The 14,479-nt window shown below is 42.2% G+C and overlaps 1 protein-coding gene across 2 annotated transcripts in view; it reads right to left on the minus strand.

The window, feature by feature from the left end:
- Positions 1 to 9,808: 9,808 nt before the first annotated feature.
- LOC307133181 (uncharacterized protein) overlaps positions 9,809 to 14,479 on the minus strand; it is a 59,346-nt gene continuing 54,675 nt past the window's right edge. For both annotated transcript variants that reach the window (XM_079828030.1, XM_079828031.1), the window contains exons 11-13: positions 13,576 to 13,712; positions 13,366 to 13,455; positions 9,809 to 11,411 (exon numbers count right to left, since the gene is read on the minus strand). In XM_079828030.1, the coding sequence (XP_079684156.1) occupies positions 13,374 to 13,455; positions 13,576 to 13,712 (219 nt within the window). In that variant the 3' untranslated portion in view covers positions 9,809 to 11,411; positions 13,366 to 13,373. The remainder of the gene's footprint in view (positions 11,412 to 13,365; positions 13,456 to 13,575; positions 13,713 to 14,479) is intronic.

Below are 14,479 nucleotides of genomic sequence, written 5' to 3' on the forward strand. Positions count from 1 at the left end.
GGTTCCACTTCAATGCATAGGCATGCCGAGTGGACTCTGCCCTAGCGGAAGTGATGGTGGCGACCACCGTAGGTGGTAGGCCACTCAAACCTGCCGGGTCCCGTCTAGGAGCCACACGTGGAGGCTCCAAAGGTCGGGACGCGGGTGCCAATGGGTGCCCCGTCTCTGAGTAAGGAGGTCCGGTCTCAGAGGAATAGGCCAGGGAGGGGCTGTCGCAAGGAGAATGAGTTCGGGGAACCAGGTCCGGCCGTGCCAGTACGGGGCGACCAAAAGGACCTGCTCCTTGTCCTCCCTGATCTTGCACAGAAGCTGTGCGAGTAGGCTCACTGGGGGGAACGCATATTTGCGTAGGCCCCGCGGCCAGCTGTGCGCCAGTGCATCCGTGCCGAGCGTGCCCTCGGTCAGGGAATAATACAGGCTGCAGTGGGAAGAGTCGTGGGAGGCAAACAGGTCTACCTGTGCGTCGCCGAACTGTTCCCAAATCAGCTGAACCGTCCGGGGATGGAGTCTCCATTCTCCCGGGAGAGGCTGAAACCGCGAGAGCTCGTCGGCTGCGTGGTTCAGGACTCCCGGAATATGGACAGCATGAAGGGACCTCAGGCGCTTCTGACTCCATAGGATGAGATGGCGGGCGAGTTGAGACATGCGGCGGGAGCGTAGACCGCCCTGGTGGTTGATGTACGCTACTATGGCCGTGTTGTCTGTCCGGACAAGCACATGTTGGCCCTTCAGCAACGCTCGGAAGCGGTGCAGGGCGAACCGTACTGCCAGCAACTCGAGGCAATTGACATGCAGGAGGCGCTGGGGTCCTGTCCAGGAGCCCGTGGCTGCTTGTCCATTGCACATGGCACCCCAGCCCGTGGCAGAGGCATCCGTCGATACGACAACATGCCTGGAAACTCGTTCTAAGGGCACACCGGCCCGTAGAAAGCTGAGGTTCGACCACGGGGTGAGTGTCTGTAAGCAGGCCCGAGTCACTTGGACCCGGAGCGTGCCAGACTGCCATGCCCATCTCGGGACTCGATCGCGAAGCCAGTGCTGAAGCGGTCTCATATGAAGCAATCCGAGCGGTGTTACCGCGGCTGCAGATGCCATATGCCCCAGGAGCCTCTGAAATAGTTTCAGTGGAACCGCATTCTTGCTCTCGATTTGTCTGAGGCAAGTCAGCAGAGACTGCGCGCGCTCGCTCGAAAGCTGCGCGTACATGGCGACCGAGTCGATCTCCATACCGAGAAAAGAGATCCTCTGCACGGGGCAAAGTTTGCTCTTCTCCCAGTTGACCCGAAGGCCCAGACGGGTTAAGTGGTGGAGAACCAGATCCTGTGTCCGCAAACCTGCTCTCGAGAGTGGCCTAGTATGAGCCAGTCGTCGAGGTAGTTCAGGATGCGGACCCCGTGCTGCCAAAGGGGCGCAAGGGCTGCCTCGGCGATCTTCGTGAAGACGCGAGGGGACAGAGATAACCCGAATGGGAGAACTGCGTACTGGTATGCCCGCCCCTCGAAAGCAAACCGTAGGAACGGTCTGTGTCGAGGAAGGATGGAGACATGGAAGTAGGCGTCCTTCAGGTCGATCGCTGCAAACCAATCGTACGGACGAACGCATTCGAAAAGGCGTTTCGCAGTCAACATCTCGAACGGAAGCCGGTGAAGGGATCGGTTCAAGATGCGAAGGTCCAGGATTGGCCGTAACCCACCGGTTTTCTTGGGTACAATGAAGTAGGGGCTGTAGAACCCCGACCTCATTTCGGCTGGAGGGACAGGCTCGATCGCACCCTTCGCCAGTAGAGTGGCAATCTCCGCACGCATGACGGGGGCATGGGCCCCGGTCATGGTATAGCGGACTCCCCTGTAACGGGGAGGAGCCTGCGCGAACTGAATCGCGTAGCCGAGCCTGATGGTCCGGGCAACCCAACGGGACAGCCCCGGAAGCTGAAGCCAGGCTTCCAGAGACTGCACCAACGGGGTCATACGGACGACAGACGTACCCTGGGTGGGGCAGCGAGGCAGCGTTACCGGCGCGGACAGGGGAGGCTGTTGGGCGTCCCCGGGTCGGAGCACGGTTAACGGCTGCGCCCTGACAGAGGAGACCAGGGAAGGACTTGCGTTCCGCTGGGGTCTGCTCTGCCAGGGGGCTGGCGACAGAGAGGGACGAGAGTGGCGAGACCCGAGGGTGGCGCGCACTGCCGTCACCGATCTCTGGGGGCTCAGGGATGGGGTTGTCAGTTCTTTCTTTAACCACATTAGGGTGCTGCTGACCCGGGGGCCAGCAGCTGAACAAAAGATTCTCCCCCGGCCCTCCACCGGGGGAAGGAGCGGCCCTGCCGCCGTCTCCTGGAAAGAACTGCCCATCCCTGAGCCGTCCGCATCAGGAGCGCCGCTTAGCCTGGCGTTTCTTCGCGGGCTGCGGGGCTGGAGCGGACTGGGACGCCTTCCTGCGGCTGCCTCTGCGCGGCCCGGGTGGAGGCTGCTGCTTGGGTGGCGCAGAGGCGGAGGAAGCCGCGGGAGGGCGTCCTCGGCGGCGAGCAGGCTGAGGCACCTGCGCGGGCGGTGGGGTGGAGGCAGCAGCTGACCGCCGGGGCAGGATGTATTTTATTGCCTCAGTCTGCTTCTGAGCGGCCGAGAACTGTTGGGCGAAGCTCTCGACCGCTCCGCCGAATAGCCCATCCTGCCATATGGGGGCGTTGAGGAAACGTGTTCGCTCAGCGTCGCGCATATCAGACAGGTTGAGCCATAGGTGTCTCTCCTGGACCACATTTGTGGACATCACCTGACCCAGGGAGCGTGCGGTCACCTTCGTCGCCCGGAGAGCGAGGTCGGTGGCGGCACGCAACTCATTGCTGAGTCCTGGATCAGCCCCTCTCTCGTGCATATCACACAGCAACTTGGCTTGGTAAGCCTGAAGAGTTGCCATGGTATGCAAAGAAGCGGCGGCCTGCCCCGCAGCTCTATAGGACTTCGCCACCAGGGATGACGAAAACCTACAGGCTTTGGAGGGGTGCTTTGGGTCACCACGCCAGGACGAAGCGCTCTGAGGACACAGTTGCATCGCAACAGAACGTTCGACTGGGGGGACCCCAGTGTACCCATGAGCCGCGGCTCCATCAAGAGAGGTGAAGGCGGAAGAGGCCGCCAAACGTTCACGGGAAGACAACGGGGCCTTCCAGGAACGCGCGACCTCTTCATGCACCTCGGGGAAGAAAGGTATTGGAGGAGCGGTCGGACGGGTGTCCGAACGCGCCGCCCCCAAAAACCAATCATCCAACCGCGAACGCTCGGGCTGAGGCGGAGGGTTCCACTCCAGTCCAAGCGCTGCGGCGGCCCGAGATAGCATGGCTGTCAACTCTGGGTCCGACTCGGGCAATGCTGGCGCACCCGAAGGTGGCAGCACAGCCGAATCATCATCCTCAGATGACTCCAGCCCACCTTGTGATGCGGCGATAGACATCACTTCCTCTTCCGCCGCGCCAAACGCCACAGTCGGGACAGCAGGAGCCGGCCTCGATGTAGACGCCTGAGCGCGGACCGGGTCAAGTGCCTGAGAGGGGGGTGTGGGCCGAGGAACTAGCGTCGGAGCTTTGTTCCACACCGTCACCCTCAGATCACCCTGGTCACCAGCCAAAGTGCCGCCTCCAGAGGAGACCGCAGATTGGGGGGTGGCGGAGGGGACTCTCGTTCCGGCATCAGCACGGAACTCACGGAGTCTCGATCGAAGCACTGAGATGGCCAGGTTCCCGCAGAGGGAACAAGAATCATCCACGAGCGCTGCCTGAGCGTGCTGAAAGCCCAAACACGTCACACAGCGCTCGTGCCCGTCAAAAGAAAAAAGCGATCTACCGCACCCAGAAGTGCACGGACGAAACATCCTGAAAAGGACGTGTCACGTGCAAGCTCTTTTATGAGAGGAAACTTTGCAGCCAATGCCGAAGCGCCCAGGGAAACACACACCAGCTGGATGCAGACCACTGCACAGATCAGCAGGCAGGAAGTATGCGATCACTGGAACGCGCCGTCACACCAACACCGACTGGAAAGCTGCTCGTCTCGAAGAAGCTGACAGAGTCTCAGAAGGCTGTAGGAGTGAAGAGGTAGGTACTCTTGGCTCCGAAAGCAGAAACATAATGCGATATTGCCTCGTACTTCCTTATATACTCACGCAGTGAGGCGGAGCTACGTATGCAAATTCCGCATGCCCCATGGTTGCCCCAAAACTCAAAGTTGATAGGCTTCTAAGCGAAACCCCCATTCGTTAGTCACTAACGTTACGTCGTAGTGACTGAACGAAAGGGAACGTGCATTACGTAATCAGATAACTTTTGATGTTATGAGGAATGCATTACAAGTAACGTGCATTACGTAATCAGATTACTTTTGATGTTATGAGTAATGCATTACAAGTAACGTGCATTACGTAATCAGATAACTTTTGATGTTATGAGTAATGCATTACAAGTAACGTGCATTACGTAATCAGATAACTTGATGTTATGAGTAATGCATTACAAGTAACGTGCATTACGTAATCAGATTACTTTTGATGTTATGAGTAATGCATTACAAGTAACGTGCATTACGTAATCAGATAACTTTTGATGTTATGAGTAATGCATTACAAGTAACGTGCATTACGTAATCAGATAACTTGATGTTATGAGTAATGCATTACAAGTAACGTGCATTACGTAATCAGATCACTTTTGATGTTACGAGTAAAGTAATGCATTACAAGTAACATGCATTACGTAATCAGATTACTTTTGATGTTATGAGTAATGCATTACAAGTAACGTGCATTACGTAATCAGATTACCTTTGATGTTATGAGTAATGCATTACAAGTAACGTGCATTACGTAATCAGATAACTTTTGATGTTACGAGTAAAGTAATGCATTACAAGTAACATGCATTACGTAATCAGATTACTTTTGATGTTATAAGTAATGCATTACAAGTAACGTGCATTACGTAATCAGATAACTTTTGATGTTATGAGTAATGCATTACAGGTAACGTGCATTACGTAATCAGATTACTTTTGATGTTACGAGTAAAGTAATGCATTACAAGTAACATGCATTATGTAATCAGATTACTTTTGATGTTACGAGTAAAGTAATGCATTACAAGTAACGTGCATTACGTAATCAGATTACTTTTGATGTTACAAGTAAAGTAATGCATTACAAGTAACATGCATTACGTAATCAGATTACTTTTGATGTTATGAGTAATGCATTACAAGTAACGTGCATTATGTAATCAGATAACTTTTGATGTTATGAGTAACGCATTACAAGTAACGTGCATTACGTAATCAGATTACTTTTGATGTTACGAGTAATGCATTACAAGTAACGTGCATTACGTAATCAGATTACTTTTGATGTTACGAGTAAAGTAATGCATTACAAGTAACATGCATTACGTAATCAGATTACTTTTGATGTTATAAGTAATGCATTACAAGTAACGTGCATTACGTAATCAGATAACTTTTGATGTTATGAGTAATGCATTACAGGTAACGTGCATTACGTAATCAGATTACTTTTGATGTTACGAGTAAAGTAATGCATTACAAGTAACATGCATTATGTAATCAGATTACTTTTGATGTTACGAGTAAAGTAATGCATTACAAGTAACGTGCATTACGTAATCAGATTACTTTTGATGTTACAAGCAAAGTAATGCATTACAAGTAACATGCATTACGTAATCAGATTACTTTTGATGTTATGAGTAATGCATTACAAGTAACGTGCATTATGTAATCAGATAACTTTTGATGTTATGAGTAATGCATTACAGGTAACGTGCATTACGTAATCAGATTACTTTTGATGTTACGAGTAAAGTAATGCATTACAAGTAACATGCATTATGTAATCAGATTACTTTTGATGTTACGAGTAAAGTAATGCATTACAAGTAACGTGCATTACGTAATCAGATTACTTTTGAAGTTACAAGTAAAGTAATGCATTACAAGTAACATGCATTACGTAATCAGATTACTTTTGATGTTATGAGTAATGCATTACAAGTAACGTGCATTATGTAATCAGATAACTTTTGATGTTATGAGTAACGCATTACAAGTAACGTGCATTACGTAATCAGATTACTTTTGATGTTATGAGTAACGCATTACAAGTAACGTGCATTACGTAATCAGATTACTTTTGATGTTACGAGTAATGCATTACAAGTAACGTGCATTACGTAATCAGATTACTTTTGATGTTACGAGTAAAGTAATGCATTACAAGTAACATGCATTACGTAATCAGATTACTTTTGATGTTATAAGTAATGCATTACAAGTAACGTGCATTACGTAATCAGATAACTTTTGATGTTATGAGTAATGCATTACAGGTAACGTGCATTACGTAATCAGATTACTTTTGATGTTACGAGTAAAGTAATGCATTACAAGTAACATGCATTATGTAATCAGATTACTTTTGATGTTACGAGTAAAGTAATGCATTACAAGTAACGTGCATTACGTAATCAGATTACTTTTGATGTTACAAGCAAAGTAACGCATTACAAGTAACATGCATTACGTAATCAGATTACTTTTGATGTTATGAGTAATGCATTACAAGTAACGTGCATTATGTAATCAGATAACTTTTGATGTTATGAGTAATGCATTACAAGTAACGTGCATTACGTAATCAGATTACTTTTGATGTTACGAGTAATGCATTACAAGTAACGTGCATTACGTAATCAGATTACTTTTGATGTTATGAGTAATGCATTACAAGTAACGTGCATTACGTAATCAGATAACTTTTGATGTTATGAGTAATGCATTACAAGTAACGTGCATTACGTAATCAGATAACTTGATGTTATGAGTAATGCATTACAAGTAACGTGCATTACATAATCAGATTACTTTTGATGTTATGAGTAATGCATTACAAGTAACGTGCATTATGTAATCAGATTACCTTTGATGTTGTGAGTAATGCATTACAAGTAACGTGCATTACGTAATCAGATTACTTTTGATGTTACGAGTAAAGTAATGCATTACAAGTAACGTGCATTACGTAATCAGATTACCTTTGATGTTGTGAGTAATGCATTACAAGTAACGTGCATTACGTAATCAGATTACTTTTGATGTTATGAGTAATGCATTACAAGTAACGTGCATTATGTAATCAGATAACTTTTGATGTTATGAGTAATGCATTACAAGTAACGTGCATTACGTAATCAGATTACTTTTGATGTTATGAGTAATGCATTACAAGTAACGTGCATTACGTAATCAGATAACTTTTGATGTTATGAGTAATGCATTACAAGTAACGTGCATTACGTAATCAGATAACTTGATGTTATGAGTAATGCATTACAAGTAACGTGCATTACGTAATCAGATTACTTTTGATGTTATGAGTAATGCATTACAAGTAACGTGCATTACGTAATCTGATTACTTTTGATGTTACGAGTAAAGTAATGCATTACAAGTAACATGCATTACCCAATCAGATTACTTTTGATGTTACGAGCAATGCATTACAAGTAACGTGCATTACGTAATCAGATTACTTTTGATGTTACGAGTAAAGTAATGCATTACAAATAACATGCATTACATAAACATGCAAAACCTCTGTTTTTTGGGAAAAGCAGCGGTTTCGCATACTACTCTACGCTCTCCAAAATCTGCTCTGTTGAATGCTCGTTCTTTGGTAAACAAGACGTTCATCCTCAAGGAGTTCATCACAGTTCATGACCTGGACTTTCTGTTTATCACAGAGACTTGAATTAAGGTAGGAGACCGTAGTCCTTTTTCTGAACTTGTTCCAGCTGACTATTACTTCTACAAAGCCCCTCGACCATCTGGCATAGGCGGTGGACTAGACATCATTTTTAAAGAATCGTTCCGACCTCAAAGTCGATTGCTATATACCACCACTTTCACAAATTTTGAAGCCCTTGTTTGTGGTATTAGCTTTGATCTATCGGCCTCAAAAGACACCTGTTAACTGCAAAAGAATTAAGAATTAAGCTGAAGATTGGTCAAATGTGCCTGGAAAAAAAATAATAAATAATTATAATTATTCTATCTTTAAAAAAATTATAATTCTGCACACAGTGTAAATGACAATCATATCTTTGAGAAGTTTCAGTGGGGGTTTAAATCTTTGCACAGCACAGAAACTGCCCTTACAAGAGTTCTCAATGATATTTACATGGCTACAGACTCTGTCATTTTAGTAGTTAGATTTGTCCTCTGCTTTTGATACTGTTGACCATATGATTCTCATTTCTCGACTGGAGTCTTGCATTGATCTAAGGTGAACGTTTTAAGCTGGTTCAAATCCTTTTTAACTTATAAAACTGATTTTTTTTTTCTCTGTACAATTGGGACATTTCTCTTCTTCCCACCGAATTGTATCTTGCGGTGTTCCTCAGGGTTCTGTCTTGGCTCCTGTCCTATTCTCTCTCTATCTTCTTCCTCTGGGTTCTATTGTTAGGAAACACAATGTCTCATTTTACTGTTATGCTGACAACATGCAGATTTATATGCCTTTGTCTAGGAAAAATAAGTGCGCTCTAGACAGTTTGACAGCATGTCTTGAGGAGGTTAAAGCTTGGCTTGCCAAGAATTTCCTATTTTTGAACTCAGAGAAAACAGAAGTTGTTGTTTTTGACCCTTCAGAAACCAGGCCAAAACATGACCTTGTCCTTGGATCTCTAGATCTATCCATCTCTCCCCAAGTACGGAATTTAGGTGAGATATTAGATAGTTCCCTCAAATTTGATAAGCAAATTAGTAGTGTCATTGGATCTAGCTTTTTCTATCTTCGCTCCCTGGCAAATATTAAATCTTATCTTCCCAAGCGGTCTTTGGAGACTGCGATCCATGCTCTTATCACCTCGCGGCTTGCGTCTGGGCTACTGCAACTCCCTTTATTTTGGTATATCAAAATCCCAGACCTGCACCTACAGGTCGTTCAAAATGCTGTGGCTAAATTCCTGAAGGGAAAGAGAAAATGTGATCATGCCACCCCCCTTTTGAGATCCCTCTATTGGCTTACAATAAATTACAGAATTGAATATAAAATTTTATTACTGGTATATAAATCTTTAAATGATTTAGCACCTTTTTATCTGTTGGACTTACTCCATTTATATTTCTCCCACTAGAAGTCTTAGATCTGAAACAAAACTTCTCCTTCAGATACCTATAGAACCCGGTTAAAATCAAGGGGCAACCGAGCTTTTGAAGTGGCAGGCCCCACACTGTGGAACAGGCTTCCACTGTATCAGATCAACTTCCTCTCTGTCTGAGTTAAAGTCATGTCTTAAAACGTATTTATTTTCTGTTGCCTTTAGCTTATAAGAAGTATTCTGTCTTTAACTGTCTTTATTTTTTTATGTGTTTATAGTTACCATTGGCTCCGTGTACTTTGGTCGACCAGTCGCCGTTTTTAAATGTGCTCTATAAATAAACTGAACTGAGATTACTTTTTGATGTAAAGAGTAAAGTAACGCATTACAACTAACATGCATTACGTTATCAGATTACACTGTAGAGGTTGATGTGCAACTATGCCATTAAAACCCATGCATATGCAAGAAAATGCTTTTCAAATAGCTGGCCACTGTAGTGACCTGCCAAGTTATTTGCCAAAAATGGTGTTAATAGATGAGGTCTTCCCATAAGGCCTTATTGCCTAGCAGTAAAATCCTAAGCGGTGAGGCATAGTGCATGTTACTTATGTAAGTTCTGAAAAGTACACTTTTAAGAATAAGAAAAAAAAAAAATCAATTTATAGTAAATTTTATTACGAATTTACAGTATTGGACACTGGCATTACAACAGTGCAATAAACATCTTTACAGTCAAATTTAAAATAAAAAGGACAAATTACCCTTAAACATACTATAACAACTGTAGGCAGACAAAGAAAAAAAGCTGATATTAGAAAAAAAAAAAGAACTGTAGGACACATTACTCACATACCGTCAGCATACCAACATCACAACATTGACATCAACGAAGACTCATGCGTTACAAAAGTGACTATTGGTCAGAACCGCTGTTCATAAACAGGTGAAAAGTGCTTGTTAAGTGGGAGTGGCAAAATGGCCCAGCATTTTTTTTCTTTCAAAAATACGGTTACAATTAGTGTGCAATGTAATGTGAACAATGTTTACAGTACTTTGACATTTTCAAACTTCCCTTAAGCGAACTAGTAAACAAAAGATACAAACTTAAGATGTGTTTAACCTAGAGTGAGGGACACAAATGAAACATTTTCCCTTTGTATTCATTCGTTATTACAATTTAAGAGAAGAAAAAGAGATTTATATGCTGATTGTGCAATTTCCTACCATCATTTTTGGCCCATCATTAAAGCAAGTAAAGTATTGGGATCCGAATAAGAAAATAAAGTGAAATAAAGGGAATGACTGATTGTACATGCGCAATTTTTCCAATTCATGATTACGGATTCAACTGAGAACATGATGAAATGGTGAATCTAAACAAATGATCCATTATACGGCAACACACATACCTTTGCATGTCAAAACACCCCAAATCTGAACACAAAATATGGGTTATTGGGAGTGAAGATGTGTGCAAACAAATGATGAACTTAATTCATCAGGTGGTCCATCCAATCAAATTCCCATACGCACATCAACACACATACAGTTCAGGGGACCATATTTCTTCTTAAATGAAGAATTTCGACCCCTTTTTTGATCAATAAACGTTTACCATTTTCCTCTTTCAATCCGACATTAATACAAATATAACATTTTGCGATTACACGAACATAACTAAATACACTTTCTATAGAGACAGCTCAGCAATGATTTGTTGACTATTAAAGTTTCGAAATAAAATCGTGATGCCTATGGAAATGCATGTGCAACTGATGCCAATAACCATCAACTGAATGAAAAAAAGAGCTGTGAAGGCTGTGCTAATATGAACATAAAGGGTAAAAAAATAAACCAAAAACATACTCCAGTTATTTGAAGCACTTCAGGTTACTTGTAGGTGCGTGATCCCACGTTTCCACTATAAAGAATGATCTCTCGCTCACTAGAGGTTAAAGTGGCTCTATGCAAAAATAAGTCTCTCTCATATGACGAAGAGCTAAAGAGAAACTCGACAACACATACATGGACACACGCTTCACACACAGATCTCTGCTTTGCCCTTTATGTCAGCCAGAAATCTTTAGAAAGGCACCATGCACATGTACACGACTCAGGCTGGAGAGGAAGGCCGGAAAAACCAACGAAACAGAATGATGTCGTAGTCAGCAGCAGCAGAATTCCCGTCAACTCCAGGTCAAAGGTTAAGGCTTCTGTCACGAGTTTACAGCTACAGATACTGCAGTTATAAGGCATCCTGGAAAACACATTATACATACAGTATATAAGCAAAACACATTATAATTAGGAATGTCAAAAGTACAGGTAAAAAACTTAACAATTGTCCTCCAGTGCTAGTACCACTTTATCATGGTCTGAATGCTTTTTAATGGAAACACCTCAATAATGCTATAGTAACTCACCTTATACTATGTACTTTTATGGGGTCAAAGGTCATAAACTGTTAAACTAAGCAAAACGTGATCATCTTATAGATTTGTATTCATTACCTTGATTTGCTTGTGGTCTAGTGGTTTATTTAACGTGATTCTTTAAAATGACCAGATTCTTTTTTATAGTTATCAGTAACTTTACTGGACACTGAATTCTTAAAAAGACAGTACACCCAAAAATAAATCATGAACATACTGTATTTTGAATGTTGGTAACCAAAAGGTTTTGGTGATTACTGACTTCCAGTGTATTGCCACATGAACACACACGACCACACACGGACACAAAAAGATATTTGGTCAAAATATTTGCTTTTATGTTCCACAGAAGAAAAAGGTCTTACAGTTTTAGACATGAGGGTGAGTAAATAATGAGAGAATTAAAATTTTTGGCTGACCTATTTCTTTAAAGGTCCACTGTGTAATATCTAGGATGATCTATTGACAGAAATGCAATATAATATACATAACTTTGTTTTCAGTGGTGTATAAAGACCTTACATAATGAACTGTTATGTTTTTACTACCTTAGAATAAGCCATTTCTATCTACATACACCGCGGGTCCCCTTACAGTGACGTCACCATTTTGAGCCGCCATGTTTCTACAGTAGTCCTAAATGGACAAACTGCTCTATAGAGCGCTAACTACTCTCTGCTGTCTCAGATGACGACATGTTTGTCCTGTGTCAGCCACCGTAGCTTCTCTATGTGCTTCGAAAGGGAGGGGTGAACGGTTGCGATTCGCAACCTCATCGCTAGATGCCGCTAAAATTTACACAGTGAACCTTTAAGTGAATGTAATAAATAAATTAAATCAATTATTTAATAAATATAAAAACAAAACAGACAGAACTAAATCAGTATGAATGAATTGTATGTAATAATCATGCAGTGAAAACTATCATGTCACTAATTTAAGTTATTAAAAATTTATAAAAAATATTTATTTTAATTATTTATTTGCGTGAACACTCAATGTTGCTATCAAAAACCTAAAGCACTTAAAGCAATCATTGTTCTGCTGTCTTGATTTGAGCTATTGCTTAAAAAAAACTAAGCAAGTTTTACCTAACTGAGACATATTTTAAGGCACCATGGCATTGTTTTTCATTTAATTTGTTAATATTTATACTAATATTTAAAGGGTTAGTTCACCCAAAAGTGAAAATTCTGTCATTAATTACTTACCCTCATGTCGTTCGACACCCGTCAGACCTCCGTTCATCTTCGGAACAGAAATGAAGATATTTTAGTTGAAATCTGATGGCTCTGAAAGGCCTCCATTGGCACAATGGCACAGTTCACTCTCAAGACCCTATTCTCACTCTCAAGACCCCAAAACTATTCTCGCCGATTTATAAAGTTATTTTAGAACTACTGTAGTGAGATGGACTTTGTAACGACGTCTTTAGTACCTTTTAAGGGTCTTGAGAGTGTAAAGTGCCATTGTGCCAATGGAGGCCTTTCTGAGCCATCGGATTTCAACTAAAATATCTTAATTTCTGTTCCGAAGATGAACGGAGGTCTGACGGGTGTCGAACGACATGAGGGTAAGTAATTAATGACAGAATTTTCATTTTTGGGTGAACTAACCCTTTAACATTTTAAATTAATTGTAAAAAATATTAGTTTTTACTGTGGTATCAAAAACCAAACAAACATTGCTATTGCCATTTATTACAGAAGTTTTAGTATTGTGACTTAGTCTAATTATAATGTAATTATGCATACAGACACGTAAGGTAAGACCGTTTACCTGCTTGTTCAGGCTGTATTGTCGCCTTCATACTGACTCAAACGTTTTTTAGTCTTTAGTTCTTTCAGCCACTGAGGTGAGGACTCTTCTCTGAGAGGGGACAGAGAAAGAAAAAATCAGATATAAAAACACACTGTCATGCTGGTGAAGACTGCCAGACAAAAGACGATTCTGAAACTTTATGATGCCCATTAACCTAAAAGCACTCACCCGTTCTCTTTGCCGCCAGCAGGAGGCAGCACACGGGCAGCTCGAGGCAAGAATGGAGATTTCGGAGAGCGTGAGAGCTGAGAGGGTGAGGGGCCGTCTGTCTGATTGTCTGACTCTCCTCTCTTCTTTAGCTGAGCCTGAAACAAAAAAAGAAGAATATGAAGGAGAACGGTTGCTTGCTGATGTTCCGTTGCAGGTCTATGACTCCTCCCTCTGGAACATCAGTATCGATACCCAACCCTAGTTCTAATGTTATTGGTAGACTGCTTGTCTGGACATGTCGATAGAAAATGTTATCACAGATGACATATTGCTGGTAAAAATAAGATATTCTAATTCAAATAGTAATTATTTTTAAAATAATCAAATGTAGCATTGCTATATGAAGTACAGTAGTGCTCAGTGCATTTTATCAATCATCTGGCTAATGATTTATAAATTGACATAATAAACTCATTCATAATGCCAAAAATTGTAACTGAATTTGACAAATAATTAGTGTTCTTGTCCCTAATGATGAACATTGGGCAGGGGAAACTGCAGCAGTGCTAAACTAATTAGTAAGAACTATCAATTATAATATAATATTATATATTATAACATTTATCAGGAAGTTGACAGTACTCCATTAAAATTAATGTGATCAGGTAGGGCTGACGATTTTTCAGATTTTTTCGATTAATTCGAATTTAACGTTTTGTTGGGAATTTATTATTTTTAAATCGAGAAATTCAGAATCAGAAAGAGCTTTATTGCCAAGTGTGCTTGCACACACAAGGAATTTTTCTTGGTGCTGAAGCTTCCAGTGCACATATACAATACAAACACAACAAGAACATAGTAATACAAAAAATTGCGGTTACAAAATTGCGGTTTTGAATAAAAATTTAAGCAAACGTTATAT

Source organism: Gobio gobio (genome assembly GCF_949357685.1).
Source record: "Gobio gobio genome assembly, chromosome: 10".
NCBI classification, from domain to species: Eukaryota; Metazoa; Chordata; class Actinopteri; order Cypriniformes; family Gobionidae; genus Gobio; species Gobio gobio.